This window comes from Xiphophorus maculatus, chromosome 19, assembly GCF_002775205.1.
Source record: "Xiphophorus maculatus strain JP 163 A chromosome 19, X_maculatus-5.0-male, whole genome shotgun sequence".
NCBI lineage: Eukaryota > Metazoa > Chordata > Actinopteri > Cyprinodontiformes > Poeciliidae > Xiphophorus > Xiphophorus maculatus.
In genome coordinates this window covers 22,370,241-22,392,225 of record NC_036461.1, presented here as the reverse complement: position 1 = coordinate 22,392,225, position 21,985 = coordinate 22,370,241, and the positions used below count along the sequence as shown (strand labels likewise).

The 21,985-nt window shown below is 38.7% G+C and overlaps 1 protein-coding gene and 1 long non-coding RNA gene across 6 annotated transcripts; one reads left to right on the top strand and one right to left on the bottom strand.

The window, feature by feature from the left end:
* Window positions 1-51: 51 nt before the first annotated feature.
* LOC111612286 lies at window positions 52-1,925 on the bottom strand. Its single transcript, XR_002754518.1, has 3 exons — window positions 1,740-1,925; window positions 1,449-1,523; window positions 52-358 (listed from the first exon to the last, which is right to left on the bottom strand). It is a non-coding gene; the product is annotated as an uncharacterized LOC111612286 (long non-coding RNA).
* On the top strand, window positions 807-20,841 carry letm1 (leucine zipper and EF-hand containing transmembrane protein 1). 5 transcript variants are annotated; one of them, XM_023353231.1, is made up of 15 exons: window positions 807-1,111; window positions 6,158-6,215; window positions 6,321-6,789; window positions 10,855-10,998; window positions 11,265-11,402; window positions 11,559-11,762; window positions 11,848-11,967; window positions 12,676-12,807; window positions 12,956-13,114; window positions 14,247-14,375; window positions 16,102-16,236; window positions 16,367-16,560; window positions 17,718-17,750; window positions 18,287-18,443; window positions 19,640-20,841. In XM_023353231.1, exons 1-15 carry the CDS (start codon window positions 1,033-1,035, stop codon window positions 19,790-19,792), a joined length of 2,304 nt encoding a protein of 767 aa, XP_023208999.1. In that variant the 5' UTR covers window positions 807-1,032; the 3' UTR covers window positions 19,793-20,841. The 5 variants fall into 5 exon arrangements, with proteins under 5 accessions (XP_023208999.1, XP_023208998.1, XP_014329333.1 ...); XM_023353230.1 differs by having other exon boundaries at window positions 807-1,117; XM_014473847.2 differs by lacking the exon at window positions 17,718-17,750 and having other exon boundaries at window positions 18,305-18,443.
* Window positions 20,842-21,985: the final 1,144 nt, after the last annotated feature.

Genomic DNA, 21,985 nt, shown 5'->3' with positions numbered 1-21,985 from the left:
ACAGAACCTATTTAGTTTAATCATAAAGAAACATAAAAAGTGAATCACGCTAAATTTTATTGTAGTAATACAACCATGCAGTGAGTCAAGTTCAGCTCAGTTAAAGTTGGCGAAATGTTTTTTTATCTGAGGAAACCGAGCAGATTGCGTCAAGTAACTGAATTTTCAGCAATCCCTCCTTGTTAGTGGAGAGGAGAACTCCCCTTTAACAGAAAGAAACATCCAGCAGAACCCGAACCTGGCTCACTGTGACTGTGCTACTGAGACTGACTTTTTTCTTCTTCTTTTAATTCTTTTTTCTTTTACATGAAAATGTATACATAGTTAGTAGAGGCAGAAGTTCCTTCGGTTTCTGTGTCTAGAGGAGAGAGGATTAAACACAAAAAGACAAGTCAAGTGTATCGTCTACAGAGAGACAACAGGAAATTATTGCAACAAATAAGTGGCTAAAAAACACCTCCTTCTGGTGTTTGGATCCTCCAGTTATACATAAAATTAATGATGAGGCTTTGTTTTCGTATTACCATCCTCACATTTGGAACACAGTAAAGATCTGACGGCGTCATGCTGAAAGCAAATTGTCTTTTAGGCTGGCAACTGTTCGCGAATTTTATTTTATCTAAACTATGGCTTATGACTTATTTTTTATCTGGATATTTATTTTACTACTTCTAATTAAATTGTATTTTATATTATATCACTTTTTATGTAAACAATCTGACTTTTATCGGCGAATAAAAAGCTTTTATTTTTAAACTTAACCGGAAGCATGTGCTGACGTCAGTCAGAAGCTACCCCCGGCTTCCTTCTGTCATGCGCGTGAAAGGAAAGGAAGGACATGACATGGGGTTATATTTTCCACTGACCACATAAACGAGCTCCTGACACTGTTTAAGTCGCCAAATAGTTTGGGTTTCTATGTTTCGCTTTAGTAGGACGTTTAATTAACCTCTAGTAGAAGCTGAGGCTAGCGAGTCGAGCAGCTAGCTTTTTAACTCGCTGTTTAAAAGGAGCAACTTTAGCCCACAGAGCATGGCGTTAATCCTGTTTACGAGATCCCGGACACCTTTAATGAAAACGTCCCGGTCGTTAAAGAACGAATTCCGGAAAGGTAAAGGTAAGGTTTCTGTTTTGGTCTTTCACTAGCTAACATGGGCTTTATTATCATTGCAGTGCAGTGAAGCTAACAGTTAGCTTAGACATGTTAGCATCTGGAAGAGTCCTGTCCTTTCAGGTGCAACTCGCTCTGTTTGAGTTTTTAGGTGGACTGAATGTGACAGCAGCAGATATCAACACACTGCACATTTTAATTACGATTTTGCTCATTGTGACAATGAGCAATTTAGTGATTCATGGATCATTAAGTAAAATCTATGTCAACTGGGGTGATGGGGGAACACATGATCAAGTATTCAGGTTATCTGAGGGCAGTCCTCTTTAGCGCTGACCTGAAAGCGCCCGTTTGCAGTCCGAGGTGATGCTCTTGTTGCCATGGCAAACAGATGCTCCTCGGTTTACAAAAACTAAATTAGGGAAGAAAGATTAAAATATGTCACAAAAAAACACAAAAACAATATTTACCATGCAATAAACATTCATTAAGTAAAGCAAAACCGATTACGCAAATTCACAATGTGCTTTGATCAATTTAGCGTTTTGAGTTTTCTGTCTGATTTATATATATATATATATATATATATATATATAGACATACACTTTATGTCAGTCAAATAACTTACAGCACATTTCCACACCGCCTTCTGAAAAGTCGTAATTAGCAGGTCAGACGTCAAGGAATGAAAATCTGTGCAGGCCTTGAAAAATCAATCCATTTCTGCTGATTTTTATGTCCAAGATGAAGCACAAGTTATCTAAGGTTTACTCTTTGTTTATCTTAGCGTTGCTCAACATGTCATGACTTTGGAGTATTGTGTAAGAGGAATTATGATGTTTCAAATTTGTCGGAACTGGATAGCTTTCCAGTCTGTACTATAGTAAGGTGTTATTTTTGACTCACTGACTGGTTTTGATCTGGATTAGATCAGTGCGGCTTGATGTAATTTTAATGAGCCTGTCCAGTAAGCTGATGAATTTCCACAGTGGGTATCAAGATGAAGTGTCCAGTTGCACTTTGGTTATGTAATTTCTAAGTGGATCACAGTGAGGTCAGTGAAGGACTTTGATGGCATTAGTAGATGTTGAGATAAAACGATCTGCAGTGTTTTATATGTGTGCTTGAAAAGTTCATACAGAGTTTTTGTCTGTCTACGTTGCCTATCCCTGTGCTTTTGGCTGCGGGCCCAAATTACCAGACAGATAGCACAGCTTCCATGAATAAAGGTCAACGCCTTTTATATCTCCACTTGAGACTGAGGGAGTTCAGTTCTTCTGTTTTGGTTTTAAAGTTCCTGTTGCCCAGCACTGTGCTGTGGCCTGTGTTGTACTCTAAACATGCACTTGCTGCAGTTTAACATTAAGATCTAATGTTACATTTTTATAACCTTATATCTAATTTTCTCCGTTTTAAGTCTTCATTTGTTTTCATTACAGGTATATTTAATTTTTTACTAAAATGTTCAGTTCTGGGTAAAGGATTTAAACTATTTACATCATTTTTATATGCCAATGTTTTCTTCCTCACTGTCTGACCAGACATTTGGTATTTGCTAAATACCAGAATAAGTGGATATCTTTATAACGTTTTTTTCTTTAAATTTCTTTGCGCCAGAATATTTAGTAAATTGTCGTTTAAACTGTCCGACATGAATCAAAGATGTTGCACATTCTTTCACATATTTTTCACATTAATAAGCTGGAATTCTATTCAAATCCTCCTGACAGAACTGGTGTAGCTGAGTGAGATTTGAAGTCTACGATAAAATATGTGGCCAAGGTTTCTAAACCCAGCATGCTTACTGACAGACAGAGGTTGATAGCTCTAAAGATGTTGCATTATGTTTCTGTGTTTGATATGATGCAAAGCACTTTGAAATGCCTTGCTGCTGAAATGTGCTATATATATATATATATATATATATATATATATATATATATATATATATATATATATAAAGAAGTTTAGAAGTTTGGCATGGTGTGTTCACTAACCAGAAAAAGATTGGATTTCATTGTCAGCAGTTGGGGCCTACCCAGATAAAAATCATCTGATTCCCGTCATCCCAAGGTTTCCTCCAGAAAACTTGCTAAGTCTGACAGTAGAGGCGCTAGAACAGCACTGCAGCGGCCTGCTGTGTTTTTGAGGTAAAAAATACTGAAAGTTGATAGGACATTTGAAAATATCAGTAGGTAATTATGTGTTAATGAAAGACATTAAAAATACCTAAACTATAAAGTCTTAAAAATGGTAAACATAAATAAATAAAAAAAAATTAAAATATAAATTTTTTGCACTTCAGTTGTTTCTTTGTTGCAATGGTTGGAAGCACAATGGTAACATGGTATGGTCAAATTTTTTATTTCTTTATTCATGACTTCTCACTTCATTCGTTAGCACGTAGACTGGTAAGGACAGCCAGTGGTTACGGAGTTCCATCCATCCATTTTCAGAGGCGGGATACACCCTGGACAGGTCACCAGTCCATCGCAGGGGAACATAGAGACAGACGGGACAAACAATCATGCGTGCACACACTCTTACCTAAGGAGAATTTAGAGAAACCAATTAACCTATCAGACATGTTTTTGGACTGTGGGAGGAAGTCGGAGTACTGACCATACCATGTTACCATTGTGCTTCCAACCATTGCAACAAAGAAACTCTTTAACCCATCTTTGCTATCACTGTTACTGGTGTATAAAAAAAAACCTATAATAAACAAACGATGCTTAGCCTGGTGGGTATTCAAGTAAAGTCTGGAGGCCCACCAGGCTTATAATACACTGAGGGGAAACCCTGCATCCAGTGTGTTTATAGATCTTCTCTGTTTTGAGAAATTAAGCGCAGCTGGAATGTAAGATTCAGCTGTTGTTTGCTCTGGACAAAATCTAGTACAACCACACACTAACATAACTAGTTGACAACAAAGCCTACTTTCAGTGTTTTATTTAAGAGCACGTAAATGAATGGTGATAATGATGACAGAGTGCAGGTTCCAGTTTGACCTTCTTACAGCCATTCAGCAGTGGCTGGGAGTCACCCAATAGCAGAAGAGTCAGAAAGGCCAGAACGACACAAACAAGAGCTGCAGCATTGTGTAATCTACTCTACTGTACTTCCAGGCTTTTCTGATTGTTACAGTAGGTGGGCGCTCGGCTGCAGAGTGCCAGTAATCTCTGCGTCCTCCTAGCTATCATGTTTAACCAGACGTTGCTGGATCTGCTCCAGCCGGCCATGTGAGAAGCACAGAACGGGCGTGGTCGAGTTCACCGCCCTCACGCTATTGGCTGGAAGAGACCCAGAACCCCACCTTTGCTCTCAGTGCATGTCACTGGAGTTAGTGAGCCGGGCTGTTGGCCTCCGGGTGTGAATATTCTGTTTAACAGAATAATGATAATGTTTTACGAATTTGGCACAGATTTTAGAGTTCTAAACTATATTTAGTAATTAAATGCTCATCAAGGAGCCGGACTATTGGGTGGCGGGAGGGGCGAGTCTGCTCTTGATTTTAACGTCACATGTTTGGATATTACAGCAGCTGTGCGATGACCTGCTAAAGCCTCCAGCAAAGTGAGAAAGTTCAGCAAGTTTCTGTTATGTGTTCATTGATAAATGATTGCTTAAGACACTGGGCTGTGACTTACTAGAGTCTCTTATTGCGTAACTGGTGGGGATGAGCACTTCTATTATTTCCTCAATAAATTCAGAAAGATCAGTACAGTGCCTTTGGAAATTATCCGCTCTTCTTAAACTTATTCACATTTTGTTCTGTTACATCCGTAAAATTGATTTGGATTTTATGTGACGCAGGTAAAAGTAAAAAGCGGGTAAACTGTTACATGCATATGTATTCAACTACCTCGAAGTTGCAATTTGCACATGCATTTTCCACAGCTTTTACAGTTGCAAAAATATAAGGGGTGTGAATACTGTAATAAGACACAACAGACCAATTCAATAAATTTGAATATTACTGAAAATCCATACATTTCAGGAACTTTATCCCCAACAGAAACAGAAATACATGATACAGATTAATTAAACACGGATGGATGTATGAAAGCATTTATTTGTATTAATTATGATGATTTTCTGCTTGGAGATAATGAAAACAAGACATTTAAAATTAGAATATTACTGCCTTCACTTCGTCATGGTTTTTTATTATTCAGCAGTTATGAGGCAAAACCTGAGACTGCTGCTGTGCATGAGGGAGTGAGTCAGTTGATGCCACTCACCATTCTTAGCTAGGCGTAAGAGGTTGAGTGGCTAAAGCTTTTCCTTTGCCTACATCCCCCAGGATGCTGCGCAGTTCCGGATCGGAGTTCAGTGAAATTATTGAATGTTCTATCTGACCTTTTTTCTACTGATATTGATAAAGTCTTTCGAGATCGATATCGTTAGTGATTTATTTTCAAAAGCTACTTTTAATTTGACAAATGAGCCTCATCAGAATGGCTGATGAGGCTATAAATATTCAATTTATTGAATATGACTATACATATACAGCACAGACCAAACGTTTGGATACACCTTCTAATTCTATGGGTTTTCTTTATTTTTATGACTATTTTACAGGCAAGAAATCCCACTTATTAACCTGACAGGGCAGGTTGACCTATGAAGTGAAAACCATTTCAGGTGACGACCTCTTGAAGCTCATCAAGAAAATGCAGAGTGTGTGCAAAGCAGTAATCACAGCAAAAGGTTGCTACTTTGAAGAAACTAGAATATAAGGAGTATTTTCAGTTGTTTTACACTTTTTTGTTTAGTGCATATTTCCACATGTGTTATTCATAGTTTTGATGCCTTCAGTGTGAATCTACAATGTCAATAGTCATAAAAATAAAGGAAAGTCATTGAATTGAAAGGTGTGTCCAAACTTTTGGTCTGTACTGTACATCAGACCTTGAAGAGATTGCTTGTGACGGATTTGCCAATCAGAACCATGAGATGAATTCTTGTTAACTGTAAGTGTTTGTTGTGTTTTTTTTAATATATATATTTTGCTGGCCAAATTCTCAAAGTATTTTGTTTCAGGTAAACTACAGGATGGTTCCTGTTTCAACTGCACGACTCTCAGACTCACCAGTCAAAAGTAAGCCACTCCAATGGCTCTCTTATGAAATTAAACTACCTGACACAACCTTTCTCTCATGCAGACAAAGATTTAAAATATGTTTGTATCTTTTTGTACTGACAGGCTTGACGTGCTCCAGCTCGGCAGCTTGGCCCGTGTCTTCTCCGTCAGCCCGTCCCCCCCCCTGTCCGAGGAATACATGGCAACCTGTCAGACTCTGGACCCACGGCGACCGTACTGTGCATTTGCCGTGGCTTCCTCCAGTCCGGCCTGGCGTACGACAGGCTCGCCTCAGTACTTCCCGGGCGTCAGGTGGATACACACCTCAAGGAGACGATGGGACGACTCAAAGCTGGAGAAATCCCTAAAATCCTTAAAAGACAGGAAAATGAAGCTGGAGGAAGGCGGGCCAGTGTACAGCCCCACGCTGGACGCTGAACCCGTCAGACGGACGATCCGGCAGCGGGTCATCGACGAAATCAAGCACTACTACCACGGCTTCAGGCTGCTGTGGATCGACACCACCATTGCGGGACGCATGTTCTGGAAGATCCTGAATGGGAATCCTCTGTCTCGTCGTGAAAGGAGACAAGTAAGAATGGACGCACTTTTACGTCTGAGCCAGTAACTTTACTCAAAAGCAGCAATGCTTGCTAATTTTCATAGAGACAACAGGGTTGTTTTTAGGGTTGTTGTCTTGCTGGGAGGGACAAGCTTTTTTTTTGTCTCCGATCATCGATTAGCTTTTCTGATTTCATCCCCATAACATGATGGTGCCGCCACCATGTTTCACTGTAGGATGCTGCATTCACAGTGATGTGTATCGTTATTTTTATGTTAGACACAACATTTCTGATCAGTGCACCTTCTGCCTTTTTGTCTTTCTGTGGTTGCTGGCTTTCATTATGCATAGAGGCGAGGTTTTTGGAGCGCAAACTCCTTCAGAATTCCCAACATCCTCTATGTTGCACCTCCAACTAGCGTTCCCATTCCCCGACAGGTCGCTGTATGTCTTGTGCAAGTTGTCCAAAGGCCATGAGTTCAGAGGTAACTAGGTGAGGAGTCGACCCCAGCAGCTGAGACTTCTTGTTCCGTACAGTTTAATCCAGAGCTTTTCACGCCTAATGGGATCAATTACAGGAAATAACCACAAGCTGGGTGTTTACTCACCAGTGGCTCAGCAGCATTTGGTTGCTTTATTAAAACTCTTTAGGGACGAGGTTCACATGTAGAAACAGAGATCTGAGACTTTGACTTTAGTTCATAGCCTCCCAGAGTTTATCTTGTCCACAACTTCCACAACTTCAACATCAGAAGAAGAGACAATGAGAGGAAACACCCAGCCTAAAACAATCTGAAAGAAGGCAAATAATTCAATTTATTCTGTAATTTTCACTCTTGTAGTAACAGCTACTATTCACTTTGCCTTGTGTTGACTGAAATAATCTGAAGGTCAGGTTGAGGAAAGCAGAGCAGATCAGCAGAGGTCAGACTAACTGCAGCAGCGTTCATTAGTGAGTTTGGATAGAACAGATTAAAGTGACGTGATTGGCTGCTTGCCACTGCTCTGTCCGCAATGTAGATTGGACTTACTGCTGGAGTTCAGTGAAGCTCTAGGGTTTGCATTGGTGTCTTTTGGTTTTGCCAAAAATATTACTAAACATTACTAATGTTTACTAAAGAGTACACATTAGTAAACTGCTATATATCCAGTCTTGATCAGGTAAAAAAAAAAAAAGTAGATTTGTTTCTTATTTTAGCAGAAGAACAATTCTTTAACTTCATTTCTACAAGTAAATGTCATTGATAGAGTCTCATTTTTAACTGTTTAAGGCAAACATACAAGGTGACAGTATTGTCACAACACAGAACAACCTGTTTGTTTGCCATAACAAAGCAGATCATTGGCATTTCTACGTATACAGTAAATAAACCTAAAATATAAAAAAAAAATCTGAAAATAAAACAAGAAAACTGTCCATGGATGATTCCTCTATTGTTCTTAAAATATGTTTTAAAATCCTTGAATTGGCTCATGACAACTTTGGATCATGTTGTAGTTTTGGTTGAAGTGAAAGGGTTGCTCATAATTTGTCAGATTTGACGGCTATCATCTTAGCAGAGGGTGTTCTGTTGATACCCAGGTTTACAGTGGATTGGATCTTATCGGATAGTGTAAAATGTCATAAACACTCTTCATATTCATCATATTTATTGGTGGTATGTACACTAGCAACTAGGGCAATGTTCCAGCGCTGTGTGAGAGAGATAAATTACTTCTTACCAAAATAAGTTAACTTTGAGTCTCCTTCATTCAGTAACACTGTCCACACTGAAGAAGTAGGACTTAGCAGGCGCAACATCTGACTGAATGTTTGGATTTCCAAAGGGTTTCTCACCAGTCAGAACGAGATTTAGCTGAAATTGTCCACCATTCCATCACAACCTGTGCATTCCTAAGTATATTCAACCCAAACAGATATTAGCTCAAGCAGCTAAGAAGACATTTTAAACACTTTCATCTAGTTACCAGAGGAAACAAGGCTTTGTGTTGATGTTAAAAGCCCTTTCACTGACCACTGCTTCGCCTCTATTTAAGCAGCACCACCCCCCTCTGCCACTTTTCAAATGCAGGAGTCTTTCTCTTGTGCGCATGCTCCAAACCCATCTTACCATCCATTCATCTAACCTGGAATGGCATTGCCTCCTTAATCTTCTCCTTTCACATTCACCTACAATCCTCGGCCCTCCAGTTAGGGGCTCTTTCTGTTTCAACGTGTCACCCCATTCCTTCTGCTTTGATGCCAAAACTCCAGCAGATGATATACATGTCAATGGGCCAGCAGACAAAGGCCTTTTCACTCAAGATGGCCTAAATCCTCCATCGCACTGCCCCACTGAAATGCAGGTGGAGAGGACAGAAAAAGGCAGACTCGTGTTTTCTGGCATTCTCTTGCCTCGGGACTGGTTTGTGTAGGTTGTGTCTCGGAGCAGTCAGAAAGCCACAGTTGGACAGCTGTACAATGACACAGAACAGGGCTGGCTTGGTGCTTGGATTGTTCCTCTCTGTGCTTAACTAAAGCGCTTCCTGTTGAATGAAAGAGAGCTTTTTGAGCACTGTGGTGTAGAATGCCCATTTCGGCCTACAGCTCCATGCAAAGAAAGCAGCAGGAATCATGTATGTGAACTAAGGGTGTGTGTGTGTCTGCATGCGTGTGTGTGTGGGAGTGGTATATACAGATTCTAAGCGTGGCGCTTCTGTCTGCAAACAAGAAAACCGAAAAGCATGCCAAAGATGTACTTGTTTCTGTTTGAGATTGGGGGCGAAATGCCGCCCTCTGCTGGATTCTTATATAAACTGCAGCACAGTTGAACTAAAAATCATTTGAAAGGTGCAGACCCAAGTCTGTTGCAGCTAGGCCGGTCACTGTAACAAATTTTGCTGAGAGATAAATTGTCCCAGAAGTTATTGCAATACAAGATAATATTGTTGTTTTGAGACCATTTTCAAGTAATATAATGCTAATGACATAATAACGCAAGAACACATCCTCGAAGATCAATACACTGGAACTGGAAGACATTTTAAATACCCAAGATAAATAAATAAAACAACAGAGACGGCAAACAAAATGACTTATAAAGTCTTTGTAAACAAAATCGTCTTCTAACCAAAAGGTCTAGTTGAGACCAAAAACCAAACTGAAGACTTTTGACAACCAGTTTTTGGTAGAGAGAGCGAGAAAAGAAAAACGAAGATTTTTTTCATTTCATGCAAATGAAAAAGTTTTAGCTCATTTTAACCTATCATGCAATTAATTAGTTTATTGTTAATTGCGACAAGTCTAGTCACAATAAACCAATTAATTGAATGATAAATTAAAATGAGCTTGATCATCACAAAAGTCCCAACTGGCATGTTTGCCTGTTTTTAACAGTCTGAGCCCAACAATTCATATGTTTTGAAGGGCAAGTTTGTTTACAGAGACGTTATAATCAATTGTACTTATGGTTTTGGTTGTGTTTGTTTATTGTTTTTGATTATTTTTTTATTGGATATTAAAAATATATTCCAGTTCCAGTGTTAAATGTTCTTTAGAGATTAAAGGGGTGAACTTACATTATTATGCCATCATCGTCATGACCCTTGAAAATGGTCTCAAAACGACAATATTATCATTTATCACAGTAACTTCTGGGACTATTTGTCATTCAGTTAGTAATCGTGTCAGACCCATACAGACCCATACATTAAATTATAATATTATTGAAAAGTCCATTTATTTCAGGAACTTTATGACTTGGTGAAACACATTATATAGATTATTAATTCCACACAGATGGATATTTGAAAGCCTTTATTTCTGTTAAATATATTTTTCTCTTACAGTTAATGAAAACATGACAATTAAAATTAGAATACCATATCAAACCAATAGAAAAATATTTTTTATATTTTGTACTTTATGTGTGCATGTTATTTTCAAAACGTACTTTTAATCTGACAAACGAGCCTCATTGGGACGTATGTTCTAATTTACTGAATGTGACTGTAGTCTCCTGAGCTGGTGAAAGCTTGTTAAAGCATCATCTTATGCTTATTGGAATCATCATCCTCAGACTTTGTGCTCATTATTCTCTGAAAAATTCTCCTCAGTTCCTCAGAACGTGTGCAGACGTTTTCAGACTGCTGCCTTTCCTGGTGTTCATCATCGTCCCGTTCATGGAGTTCCTCCTTCCTGTGGCGTTGAAGCTGTTCCCCAACATGCTGCCTTCCACCTTTGAAACCCAGTCGAAGAAGGTAACCAGAGCTGTAGTCTAAAATGGTTCTTCATTTTATCATTTGTCATTGTAGAGTCTCTGAAGGAAATCAAACCAGGATTCAGATAGTCTTCCAGTTGGGTTTTAAACGTTCAGTCAATATCTTTTGATAACAAAATGTAGCGGCTGATGTTGTAAGCTGGTTGCATGCACTCACCACATGCATTTTCAGTCATTTAGTGTTTCTATGCTGAAAAGGGGAAAAATGTAAGTAAAAGTAAGGTGAATCTTTTCTCGTGTTTTTAGGAGGAGAGGTTGAAGAAGGAGCTCAGAGTCAAACTGGAGATGGCCAAGTTCTTACAGGACACCATCGAGGAGATTGCACTGAGGAACAAGGCTGCCCAGGGCAACGTGACCGAGGAGTTCTCCACCTTCTTCCAAAAGGTTGGTGTTGGTGACCAATGACCAAAAGGCTCCAGGTGCCTCTCTTCTGGTTGAAACAACGCATTTTCTGTGTATATCTAGACGTGTTAACGCCACTTGACCATTATGTCACATCAAGACTACAGAATTCTGTGCGTATTGTGACTCTTTCTGCAGATCCGGGACTCTGGAGAACGTCCCAGTAACGAGCAGATCATAAAGTTCTCCAAACTGTTTGAGGACGAGCTGACTCTGGACAACCTGACCCGACCTCAGCTGGTGGCTCTCTGCCGCCTCCTGGAGCTCCAGTCCATTGGAACCAACAACTTCCTGCGCTTTCAGCTTATCATGAAGCTGAGGGCCATCCATGCTGATGACAAGGTATGAAGAGTTCAGCTCCACTTGATGTGTGATGTCCTCCCATTGGGGGCGATGCTCTTATGACCCGTGTACCTCTATCCTCCAGCTCATAGCAGAAGAAGGAATAGAGAGTATGAGCGTGACCGAAGTGCAGTCGGCCTGTCGCGTTAGAGGCATGAGATCTCTAGGAGTCACAGAGGAACGACTGAGGGAGCAACTCAGCCAGGTAACAGAAATGACGAGTTAACTTTTCTACTTTTGTCTTGGCTTAGACTGAATTAGTGAAAGAGCAGGTTTATGGAGTTCTAGGAACACATAAAGGGGTTAAAGCAGAGGGGTCAGGTGGGCCAAAATAGTGAAGTCAAAATACTAATTTGTAATTTCTAAAGCAACAAGAAACACACACATTTTTTATACTTTTTAACAATCAACTAAGCATCCAATAATTCTAATTAGACAAGTAAAGAAGTCAAATTTTTTTTTTTTGTAGGAAAACGAACTTTAAATCTTTAAGAAATTAAGAAAAGAACAACAGTTTGCAAATTCCTTTGGGTTAAGATGAAAAAAATTAAGAAAAACAGTCTTCCTAACAATTTTGTTTCCCTTTATTACATAATGGTTTACTATTATTTATTTATTTTTAAATTTTTATTTCTTTCGTCCACTACCAAATCAGATACCTAAAGGACTACACGCTACTTTTTTATTTTTTTGCACATTTTGTTTTGTTTCTTTTGTTTATGCTCACTGAATCTTAACACTTGTATTTGATATCACAATAATAATTAAAAAGAAAAAGACAAGAATGCTTGTATCTATATCTAGAAAAGAGAATTGGTCCGAGCCCACAGACTTGTGGGACTTCACAAGTAACCCTTTTCTTCAAGCTAGATGAGGAAGTGGGTCAGCTTCTTCTGCTTGTTTTTTTTTGCAGTGGTTGGACCTGCATCTGAACCAGCAGATCCCCACATCTCTGCTGCTGCTGTCCCGAGCCATGTTCCTCCCTGACACTCTGTCTCCAGCGGATCAGCTCAAAACTACACTGCAAACCCTTCCTGAGATGGTGGTATGTACGCTGGAATGAACAGTGCAAAAAAACAGACTGAAAAGTACCTCCACTCAGTTTAGCTGTGGATACAGGCCTAGCAAGTTTAGTCGACTTAATTTGCTCTAAGTTAAGTTAACTAAGCACGTTTATTTCTTTTTCCTTTTAGACCAAAGAGGCCCAGGTGAAGGTGGCTGAAATCGAGCTCTCCAAAGTGGACAATAAGACCAAACTGGAGACGATGCTGCAGGAGGAGGCGGCAATACGCCAAGACACCAAGGATCGGGAGATGGAGAGGCTGGCTGATGCTGCAGAGAAGGCTGCTAGGGTATGTGTGTAAACCCAAAACGTTTTACATAAATCATACAGTTCAAAGTTAATGCTACCAAATACTGAGGAAATGTTTGCAGACCTCTGATTTGGAGACGTTAGTAAATAAATCTCAATGACATTTTCTCTTATTACTGTAGAATTTAGCAAATAGAAATAATTTTAGTACCGGTAATTCTAACTGACCTAAAACAAGAGAAGTGGTCCCATTTTAAAAACAACAACAAACAAAAAACTTAATACAGACAGTTTGGGTGATTTTTGAGCTTCGTTAATTGGGATTTATCAGGACAATCATAAATCAGAATTCCTATCATGACAAGAAATGTATCACAATAAATGATTGAAGATACAATAAATGCCCATCTCTAATTCAGGCTTTGTCCAAGGCAAACTCACATTTCACTTCAGGTTTTGGAGTTGCTATAACAGAGGTGTCAAACTGAAGGCCTGGGGCCAAGTCTGGGCCGCCATAGCTTTTTATGTGGCCACATTACTGGGACATTACATCAATAAGTCTACAAATATTCACACAAAATCAACAAATTAGCAGATTCTTTTCTAATTTTACTGCACATTTTCTCAAAATTGGTCAAAAACATTGGATTGAAGTCAATGCTGCCTCAGCCTTCAGGGAATAGTCCGTAACTGGCATGGGGAGTAATAAGAAGTCACATTGAACATCACATATTAGCGCAAATATTGTAAAAACCTCTTACAAACATTTCTAAATAGGCAAAATCTGTAATTTTGTAATCTGTAAAACACTAAAATAAATCACAAAATGCTGGAGGAACAGCTTTTTATTGATATTTTAACGACTTAATTGATTTTGTCAATATATTTTGGCACTTTAAGAACATTCAGATTTCATATGGCCCAAAATGAAAATGACTTTGACACCCCTGTGCTACAACATTAAAAATCATAGGAACTATTGAGAAATCCACTTTTAATTAAAAAAAAAAAATCTATCATCATATTCCTGTGGTTTATTTACATAAGAACAATTATTACAGTTGATCAAAAAAATAATTTCAGTGTGCTTCCACTGGACTAATCTGTTTTACTTTCACATGTATGTGTTCGATTGGCCTCTTTTGCATGTTTTACTGTGTATTGTTGTGCAGGAGGACGAGTTGGAGCTTGAAGTCGACGGTGCGAAGCACAGCGATGCAGAGTCTGCGTTGCTACAAGCTACCAGAGCAGCTCAGTCAGAGACTCTGAGGGACACAGCTCCTGTTATAGAGGGAAGCAAGGTAATATCATGAAATAGTCATTTAGCTGCGTTTCCATTACAAAGGCACACACATCTTTGACGATTTTCTGCGAATGTAATTTTTTTTTTTTTTTACAATTTCCTCATTGTGGTGTTTGCATTAAACAAACACCATAATAAGAAATAAAATTAGTCACACATGAATAGGCTTGTTGACACAATAAGTCATTAAAAATCATGGCAGCGACAAATGTAAACAGTTACATGAGATATATTCATAATTCAGTCATGGTGCTGGCGCTCATCATCTATCAGCTGATCAGAGGAGTCTCATTCAGGCATCGGAGCGACAAGCCCCGCCTACTTGAGAGCGGCTACCTAAGTGGCGGTGCTTTGGGGAAATTGTAGTCTGTGATTTTATAGAAGAGTTAAATATTCAATATGTATCAGTGACACACAACTTTTTGATGCTGTGAGAGCTCTGGTGGAGCCAGCTGCACATCGTCAGAAAAAAGTGGAAACAAACCATCCTCCTCCAACTTCGTCCTGTCATCTTCTTTATTGTTTGCGTCAGTAGCAACATCTGGCTGTCGGTCATGTGACTCATTTGATACATTACAAGTGTTTCCTTTGCAGTTTTGCGAAATAAATCTATTTCTGTACAGCTGAAAATCGACCTCATCCTAGTGCGAAAACTTTATTTCCAAAAAACATTAATTATTTTCAAATTTGCTGTGTTTTCATTTATTTGCATAATTTCAATTTGTGCAATTCTATAGTTAATGGAAAAGCAGCTAGTTTGTTTATACTCATTACGTCTGTACTTACTTGGATACTGATAAAGATAAAACAATGACCCTCAGTATTAGTGGTGAAGACTTTATTTAATTCTGACGCTCTCTGTTCAGATGGAAAGCTTTCATCTCTTACTTGTTATGATCTTTTTGTTTCTTCCCACCAGTATGAGCACTGGCACACGTTTCTGCGTATTCAGGTTAGGTTTAATGTTGCTCCCCTACAGTTGATGGATGTAGTGTTTGAGTTTCCTTAATGAAACATTAGACTTTATTTGCTGTTCCGTTAAGCACTCGTGTATTTGAGCTCTCCCTTTCCCTCCTTGTTGGGATCTTCCAGCTTTCATCTATATATATTCTTCCCTCATGTCAGAATGTAATGACCCAGAGTTCCTGTTGGTTGATCTCTTTTGGCTTCACAGTAAATGTTATTTTAATAGATTGTACTTGTACAGCGACTGTGGACCTTTTCACATGTTGTCAGATTACAGCCATTTTCCCCTGTAAGTACAGCCACAAATCCTTTAAGGCAATAGTTTTCCCACTGGTCAAAGTTCAGAACCCACCATCATTTTTTAATTTTTTTTTAAAGTACTTAAGTCAGTCGTTTCAATTCACTATTTCAAGCATTAATTAATCAGAAGACTGATCTAACAATTAGAGTAGTCACTTAAAAATATTTTTAACACACTGTTTTCATGCAAATTTTTAAAAACTCATTATGAAGCTGAAGCTACGACCAAAAAAATGCACAAAAAGCAAGCTCTTTTCTTCATACAATCACATTATTGTATAAAACACTGGTTGTACATATACATGAATCTTATCTGTGAAATATGACAGAAACGGGCTGCAATTATTATTTCTAAAGCAGATCTTTAGAAATAATAAAGTGGATGTCATGCTTTAATGACATCCACTTGCAGAGTGTAATTTCTTTTGCCGTTCTTTGATTGTTTCTTCTCGTTCCAGGATGAGGAGATAACCAAAGAAGAGATCCACCTTCTGAGTGACGCCTGCTCTAAGCTGAAGGAGCAGAAGAAGCTGCTGACTCTGGAGAAAGAGGAACTGGAGGAGCTGAAGGATGACGTCCAGGAGTACAACGAGGTGCTTTTATACTCGGACTGTATCCATGTTCACTTCAGTTGTTTCACTTAAAAAATAAATGAAAAAAAATCACATTTTTGTCAATACATAAATGCACAGAATCAAAAGGATTACTTTTGTGTGTCTCCAGGATCTGGAGGAGATCAAAAAGGAATTTTCCAAGACCGGTCAGGAGAAGGCCTTGAAAGAATCAAAGGCCAGCAAGCGTTTGTCTAAGAGAGTCACCCGCATGATCGGTCGCATTGATAAGATCATTGGGGAGCTGGAGAAGGACAAAGTCATGCTGGACGGGCAGGCGGAAAGCGGAACCACTCTGCCTGTTGGGTAAGAGTCACATTTACTCCACATCCTTTTTCTTTTACCCACATTTTTTCACAGCTTACTCATTAATCATTAACAAATCTCTTCATTATCATCAGCCTCCACATAAGGTGCTTTTTGACTGCAGGAATCATGGTAGTTTTCAGGAACCATTGTAGGTACCAAAAACTACAACCTTGACAACTGGGTGGAGGTTGCTAAGCATTTTGTACGGGTCACATCCCCTCCTTACACAAAAAGAAGAACTTTGGATTTTTGCTTACGAACACAAAACTTAAATTCAGTTGTTCATATTGAATATTTCATCCTCCTACAGTGAATACATTCAAATATGTGATTAGAATCACTTACCCTTCTGGGAAATATTAGAAAAACAAATGAAGTGACTTAATTTCAGCTATCCTGAGTAAATAAATGGTTGTGCTTAAAGTAATTGTAGGTATTTAAACCAGTAGTGTTAAATTATTTTACATTTAACACTTGTAGATTGTAGTTTTCTAGCCGATCACAGATCTTTAAAAAGCTGATTCCAATTTAGGCCGATATTCATTTATTTATTTGTCTGAAAAGTCAATAGATAGCGACATTGTGTGTCTGTATTTAATGCTCCTGTTAGAATATAAGGAAATAATAATAAAAAAATGTGAATTTTACTAATTTCTCCTAAAATTTGTCAAGTAACCACAGTATTTGTTTAGAAACACCAGGTAGTACCAGAACTCAGGGAGTGTGACAAGTAATATTTTTTTCCCCTGTGAGGATCAGCAAAAATAATTGGAAATTTATTGCAATATTTCTGAAATATTTGTAGTGATTTCTTTAGCTTTTGAACAAAAGCCATCTGTATGTGAAATAATCTGAGATTGATGCGGATTCATTTGGCGGCTTTGATCTCTGATCCTCAGATCAGTAAGGCTGCTTTAACGACCAAGTTTGAAGTTTGCGTCACGTAAACAATGAGACGATTCATACATCGTCAGTGGCCGTAATTCACATAAACAGCCTGTTTCCAGAACCCGCAGTCAAAACGCACCTTCTCATATCAGTACGTTTCTTGTAAAATGGTGGTGGAGATAACAAAATATAAAATCAATCAATTAATGAATGTCATGACCGATCGAAACACCAACTCCAGACCTAATTGATTTCAAATTTTGCAGATTATTCTTCACTAAGTATAGCGATGCCGTGAGGTAAGATGGACGGTGTCAAACCATTACTGCATGTCAGACTCTGACATGGTTTTTCTCATGCTGAAATAGTTCTGCAGAGAATCCGTCTTCAGTCCTGTTGCTAACCTCAGAACTGCAACAGAATTCTGCCAGCAGGTTGCTGTGTTTGGAATAGGCTTAACAGCTCTGATCTGTTGATTAATACTTTCAGACTTGATGCTTGATTTGTAAAATTTAAAAGTCAAAAATGTTTGTCCAAAAAGCATGAAAGTTTCTGCATATTGTAGATCCTTTATGCAGCGAGGCTACGCTAACATCTGACTGAAACCATTAAAGCAGCGCATCAGGCTAAAAAGAACATTTCAAGCAGCATGTTGTGCATTTTATTTCAGCATGGGTTCAATTACTTACCCAATCTGCTTGCGTTATCAACAAAACCCCTGAATCAGTTGGACCGGCGTGATCTGGGAGACCAGAACGAATGCAGCATGTTGATTTGGGCGCTCTCCACCACATTTTACACCGTGCCAAAGCCGGTAACCGTTTCCTGTATGCAGTCTGTTCTACACCTTCAGGGAGAACCTGATCGGCATCGACGAGCTCATCAACGTCATGCGGCAGATCCAGAACATTCCAGAGGACAAGCTGCAGAGGATCGCAAAAGCCCTGGACGACAACAAGGACGGAAAGATCGACATCGACGATGCCATCAAAGTACTTTGAACACTACATCTTTCACACAGCATGCAGTGTAAAAGTGTTCATGCCCCATACTAATTCTGACACATTACAGCCACAAACTATTTTGCATGTTACTGGGATTTTATGTGACAGACCCCCACCAACTCTGAGTTTATGTGGAAGGAAATTATATATGGTTTTCCATTTTTTTCTTCTTTTTTTTCCAAAAGAAAAAAAAAAGCTTTTTATCCATTTGTTTTCACCGCATTTACTCTGATACCCAGTGGTGTGCACACTTCTGCTATTTAACTAATGTGCTAATAGCAGAGCTAATGTTTTGTTTAACTTTGAAAACATTTAGCTCACTTATCCTCTCTTAAATTAATATTTTGAGATCAATTCTAAAGCACTTATTTAGCCCCTGTTGTGCAAATTGTGGGTTGAAATAAGTTAGACACCTGTGTTGAAATTTTCTGAAGAATTATTCAGGAATTTAGATGTTTATATACATGCTCTTATTTTGTAGTGGGTGAAGTTTACACAGCAGTCCTGTTTCCTCTCTTCACATTCTCAATTAAAAGAAGAAACATACAGGAACAAAAAACACGGGCAGTAAAGAACAAGATATTGACATAACTGCAATATCTAAGGACATTATAGAACCTGTAAATTCTAATATCAAAAGCTAATGCTCAAAGGTTGTAGCCCTTAAAGAGAAGATATATTTTGAATATCTAATGCTGTAGCGGAGCTAATGTTTATGATTAGTGGTTTAGGGTTAGGGCAACTAACCTTTTAGTTAGCGGTGCCAAATACTGCATTTCATTTTTAGCTTTTTAGCTCCTAAGCTAATTTTCTTAGTTTGTAAACTTTAAGTTGAATAAAGTTCAACATCTGGGTTTCAATTTTCTTAAAAATTCTTCAAGAAGTTAGATGCTTATATTCATGCTCTTATTTTGAAATAGGTGAAGCCCGTTGACCCACTAGTTCAAAATTAAATTGGTGCTGGAAATTTGTAGTCTTTCAAGGACAGATGTCATTTGAATTGAAGTTAGCACTTTAGCATTAGCTTCTGCTAAATACCGTATTGGTAGAGCTCTTTAGTGACAGCAGAGCTAACATCTATAATTAGTGCTTCAGGGTTAGTTTTTGTGTTTTTCAGCACCCAAAAAACTAAAAACCAAATTTCTTTGTCTAACCAATATTCTTCCGGGTCGTGTTATTTTCAGATGGTGGAACTGATCGACAAGGAAGACATCGACATCTCTACTTCGCAGCTGGCTGACATCATGGTCATGCTGCAGAAGGAAGAGAAACTGATGGAGAAAGAGAAGGCCAAAGACAAAGCTGAGAAGGAGCAGGCAGCCAAACTCAACAGCTAACTCATCTTCCCTCAAAAACACAGAGAGCATTTGTAAAAAAAAAAAAAAAAAAAAGACCACAGATTAGCTTAGTCTGCTACCGGCTCTCGAAATACTTCGGACATCAAGTCAGTGGAGAATTACAAGGTAATAGTTGCCATGTGGAAATAACTGCTTAACAAAAAAATATCAATAAAAAGGCCTCCTTCCTCTTCAATGCACAGAATTAATTTGAAAGCAATCATGTAAAACCTTTTGGAGTGATCCTATGTATTATGTGGACACTTGAGTTTATGTAATTTTAGCTAATTTATTGATACAGGGAGCAGGGTGACATGGAACCATGGTTGCTTTACGAACTAAAAGCTTTGAGGAGAAATTTGATCATATTAGTGGATGTGATATTTAGAGTTTGTGGTGAAACATCTTGCCTTTCATTTCAATCATGTCATCTCACACAAATGACATCCATTCTGGACTTGCACAGTAAACAGTATAGTCATTATTGTCATTCCACTAAGTTTTTCTTTTCTTTATTCTCACCCACCATCCAATGTCATGTACTTCCTTTCTCTTTTTCTCATTTGTGTTTGTTCTGGTTGGTCGGTACCGCTAGTGGCTGCTACCAAAGACGTTATTAGACACAACGCTCACATTGTGAATGTGAAACTAGCATAAATGCATTTTAAAAGTGCTTTACATTAGTTTATTCTGGAAATGAAAGCAGATTTAGATTCATTCCAGTTAATATGGAGCTTCTCGGATGGTATCAGTTACTTACTGTGGTATACATAAATGTGTTGCAACATTTATACCTCTAGCAGCACTAACTTGCTGGGGACATTGATTCTTTGGCCGTCTCCTCAGGGGTCTTGTGCTGTAACATCGAATGCTAGTGGATCTTTGTTGATCTGACCATTTCTTGTGTGTTCTGTAGAAGCACTGTTGGATTGAGACTGCAGTTTGTAGGCCATGTTGGTGCTTTACACTCTCTGCCTAGGCATGGGTCAGTTACTGTGTATCAAAATATTCTGATGTTGGATAAAGTGACGACTTGAACACCAAAACAACACAAAACATCTTATTGTTTCTGTGCTCTAAAGCTCTCATAAAGGGGCAGTATTATGTAAAATCGACCTTTTTTAAGCTTTCCACGATGTTATAATGTAATTTTCTCATAAAAAAACACACCTGTGGTGTTGCTTTGATTCTTTCATGCATGTTGGAGAAATCCTCAAATCTCCGCAGTAACCATTCAACTGTGCAAAACACCTGGGTGGACTTAGCCCCGCCTTGAAGGCGCAGCTCCTCCTCAGAGCTGCGCTTCCCAAACTTCCGCCTCACAGAGCAGCTCTCTCCCTCTCAGCTCCTTCAGACTAGCCAGCAGCAATTAGCAAACACCTGGTGGAACTTATAATCTGCTGAGCTCATTATAAGAGCTACTTCTCTGAGCAACATTGGTAAAAAACATTGCCAAAGGGTAAATAGAGGAGCCATGTTGTGATCACTTTCTGAAGGCGGAGTTTCAGAAAGAGCAGAAGTTTTGGAGATCCAATTTCTAGGCATTAAATTACAAAGACAAATTTCTTTTAAGTTGTATTTCTTATATTTAGCATTTTTACAACAACTGAAGGTAACATGGCTGCTTAATTATGCTATTAAACTATTCTATATGCCTGGAAAACACACAATACTGCCCCTTTTAATAAGACGCCAGAGCGGAATTGAGCAATTCCCTTCACCCACCCACTGCTACACACTGCCTGTGTAGCAGAAAGAAAGCAACTGCACTTTTCTCTCACTTACAGGAGAGGTAAATTGGACCGAAAATGTTCGAACCATAGACAGCGGTCTAATTGCAACTGTTGAGTCTATAATTAGCTCGTCTGTTCAGCAGCAGACTGCAGGCCAGCTACCCGAGCGGATAGCCTGACTAATTAACATGCTAACATCAGCTTATTATGCTTGTTACTCTTGAAATGTTCAAGTTTCATGACTAATTATTCGACTTTCTAGCTTCACTGAATCAAAGTAGAAATAACTGAATGCTAGACCATTAGAAAAATTCAATACTACAGTGGCAGCTGGAAATGTTGTTTGTTTCAATAAAAGCAACTAGATCGCATTTTACGTCTTTGTTCAAAATGTAGTTGTAAATTGTGTTTGTATTTAATGATATGAGAATGTCACACTGGCCCATGCCGAGTTGCGTCC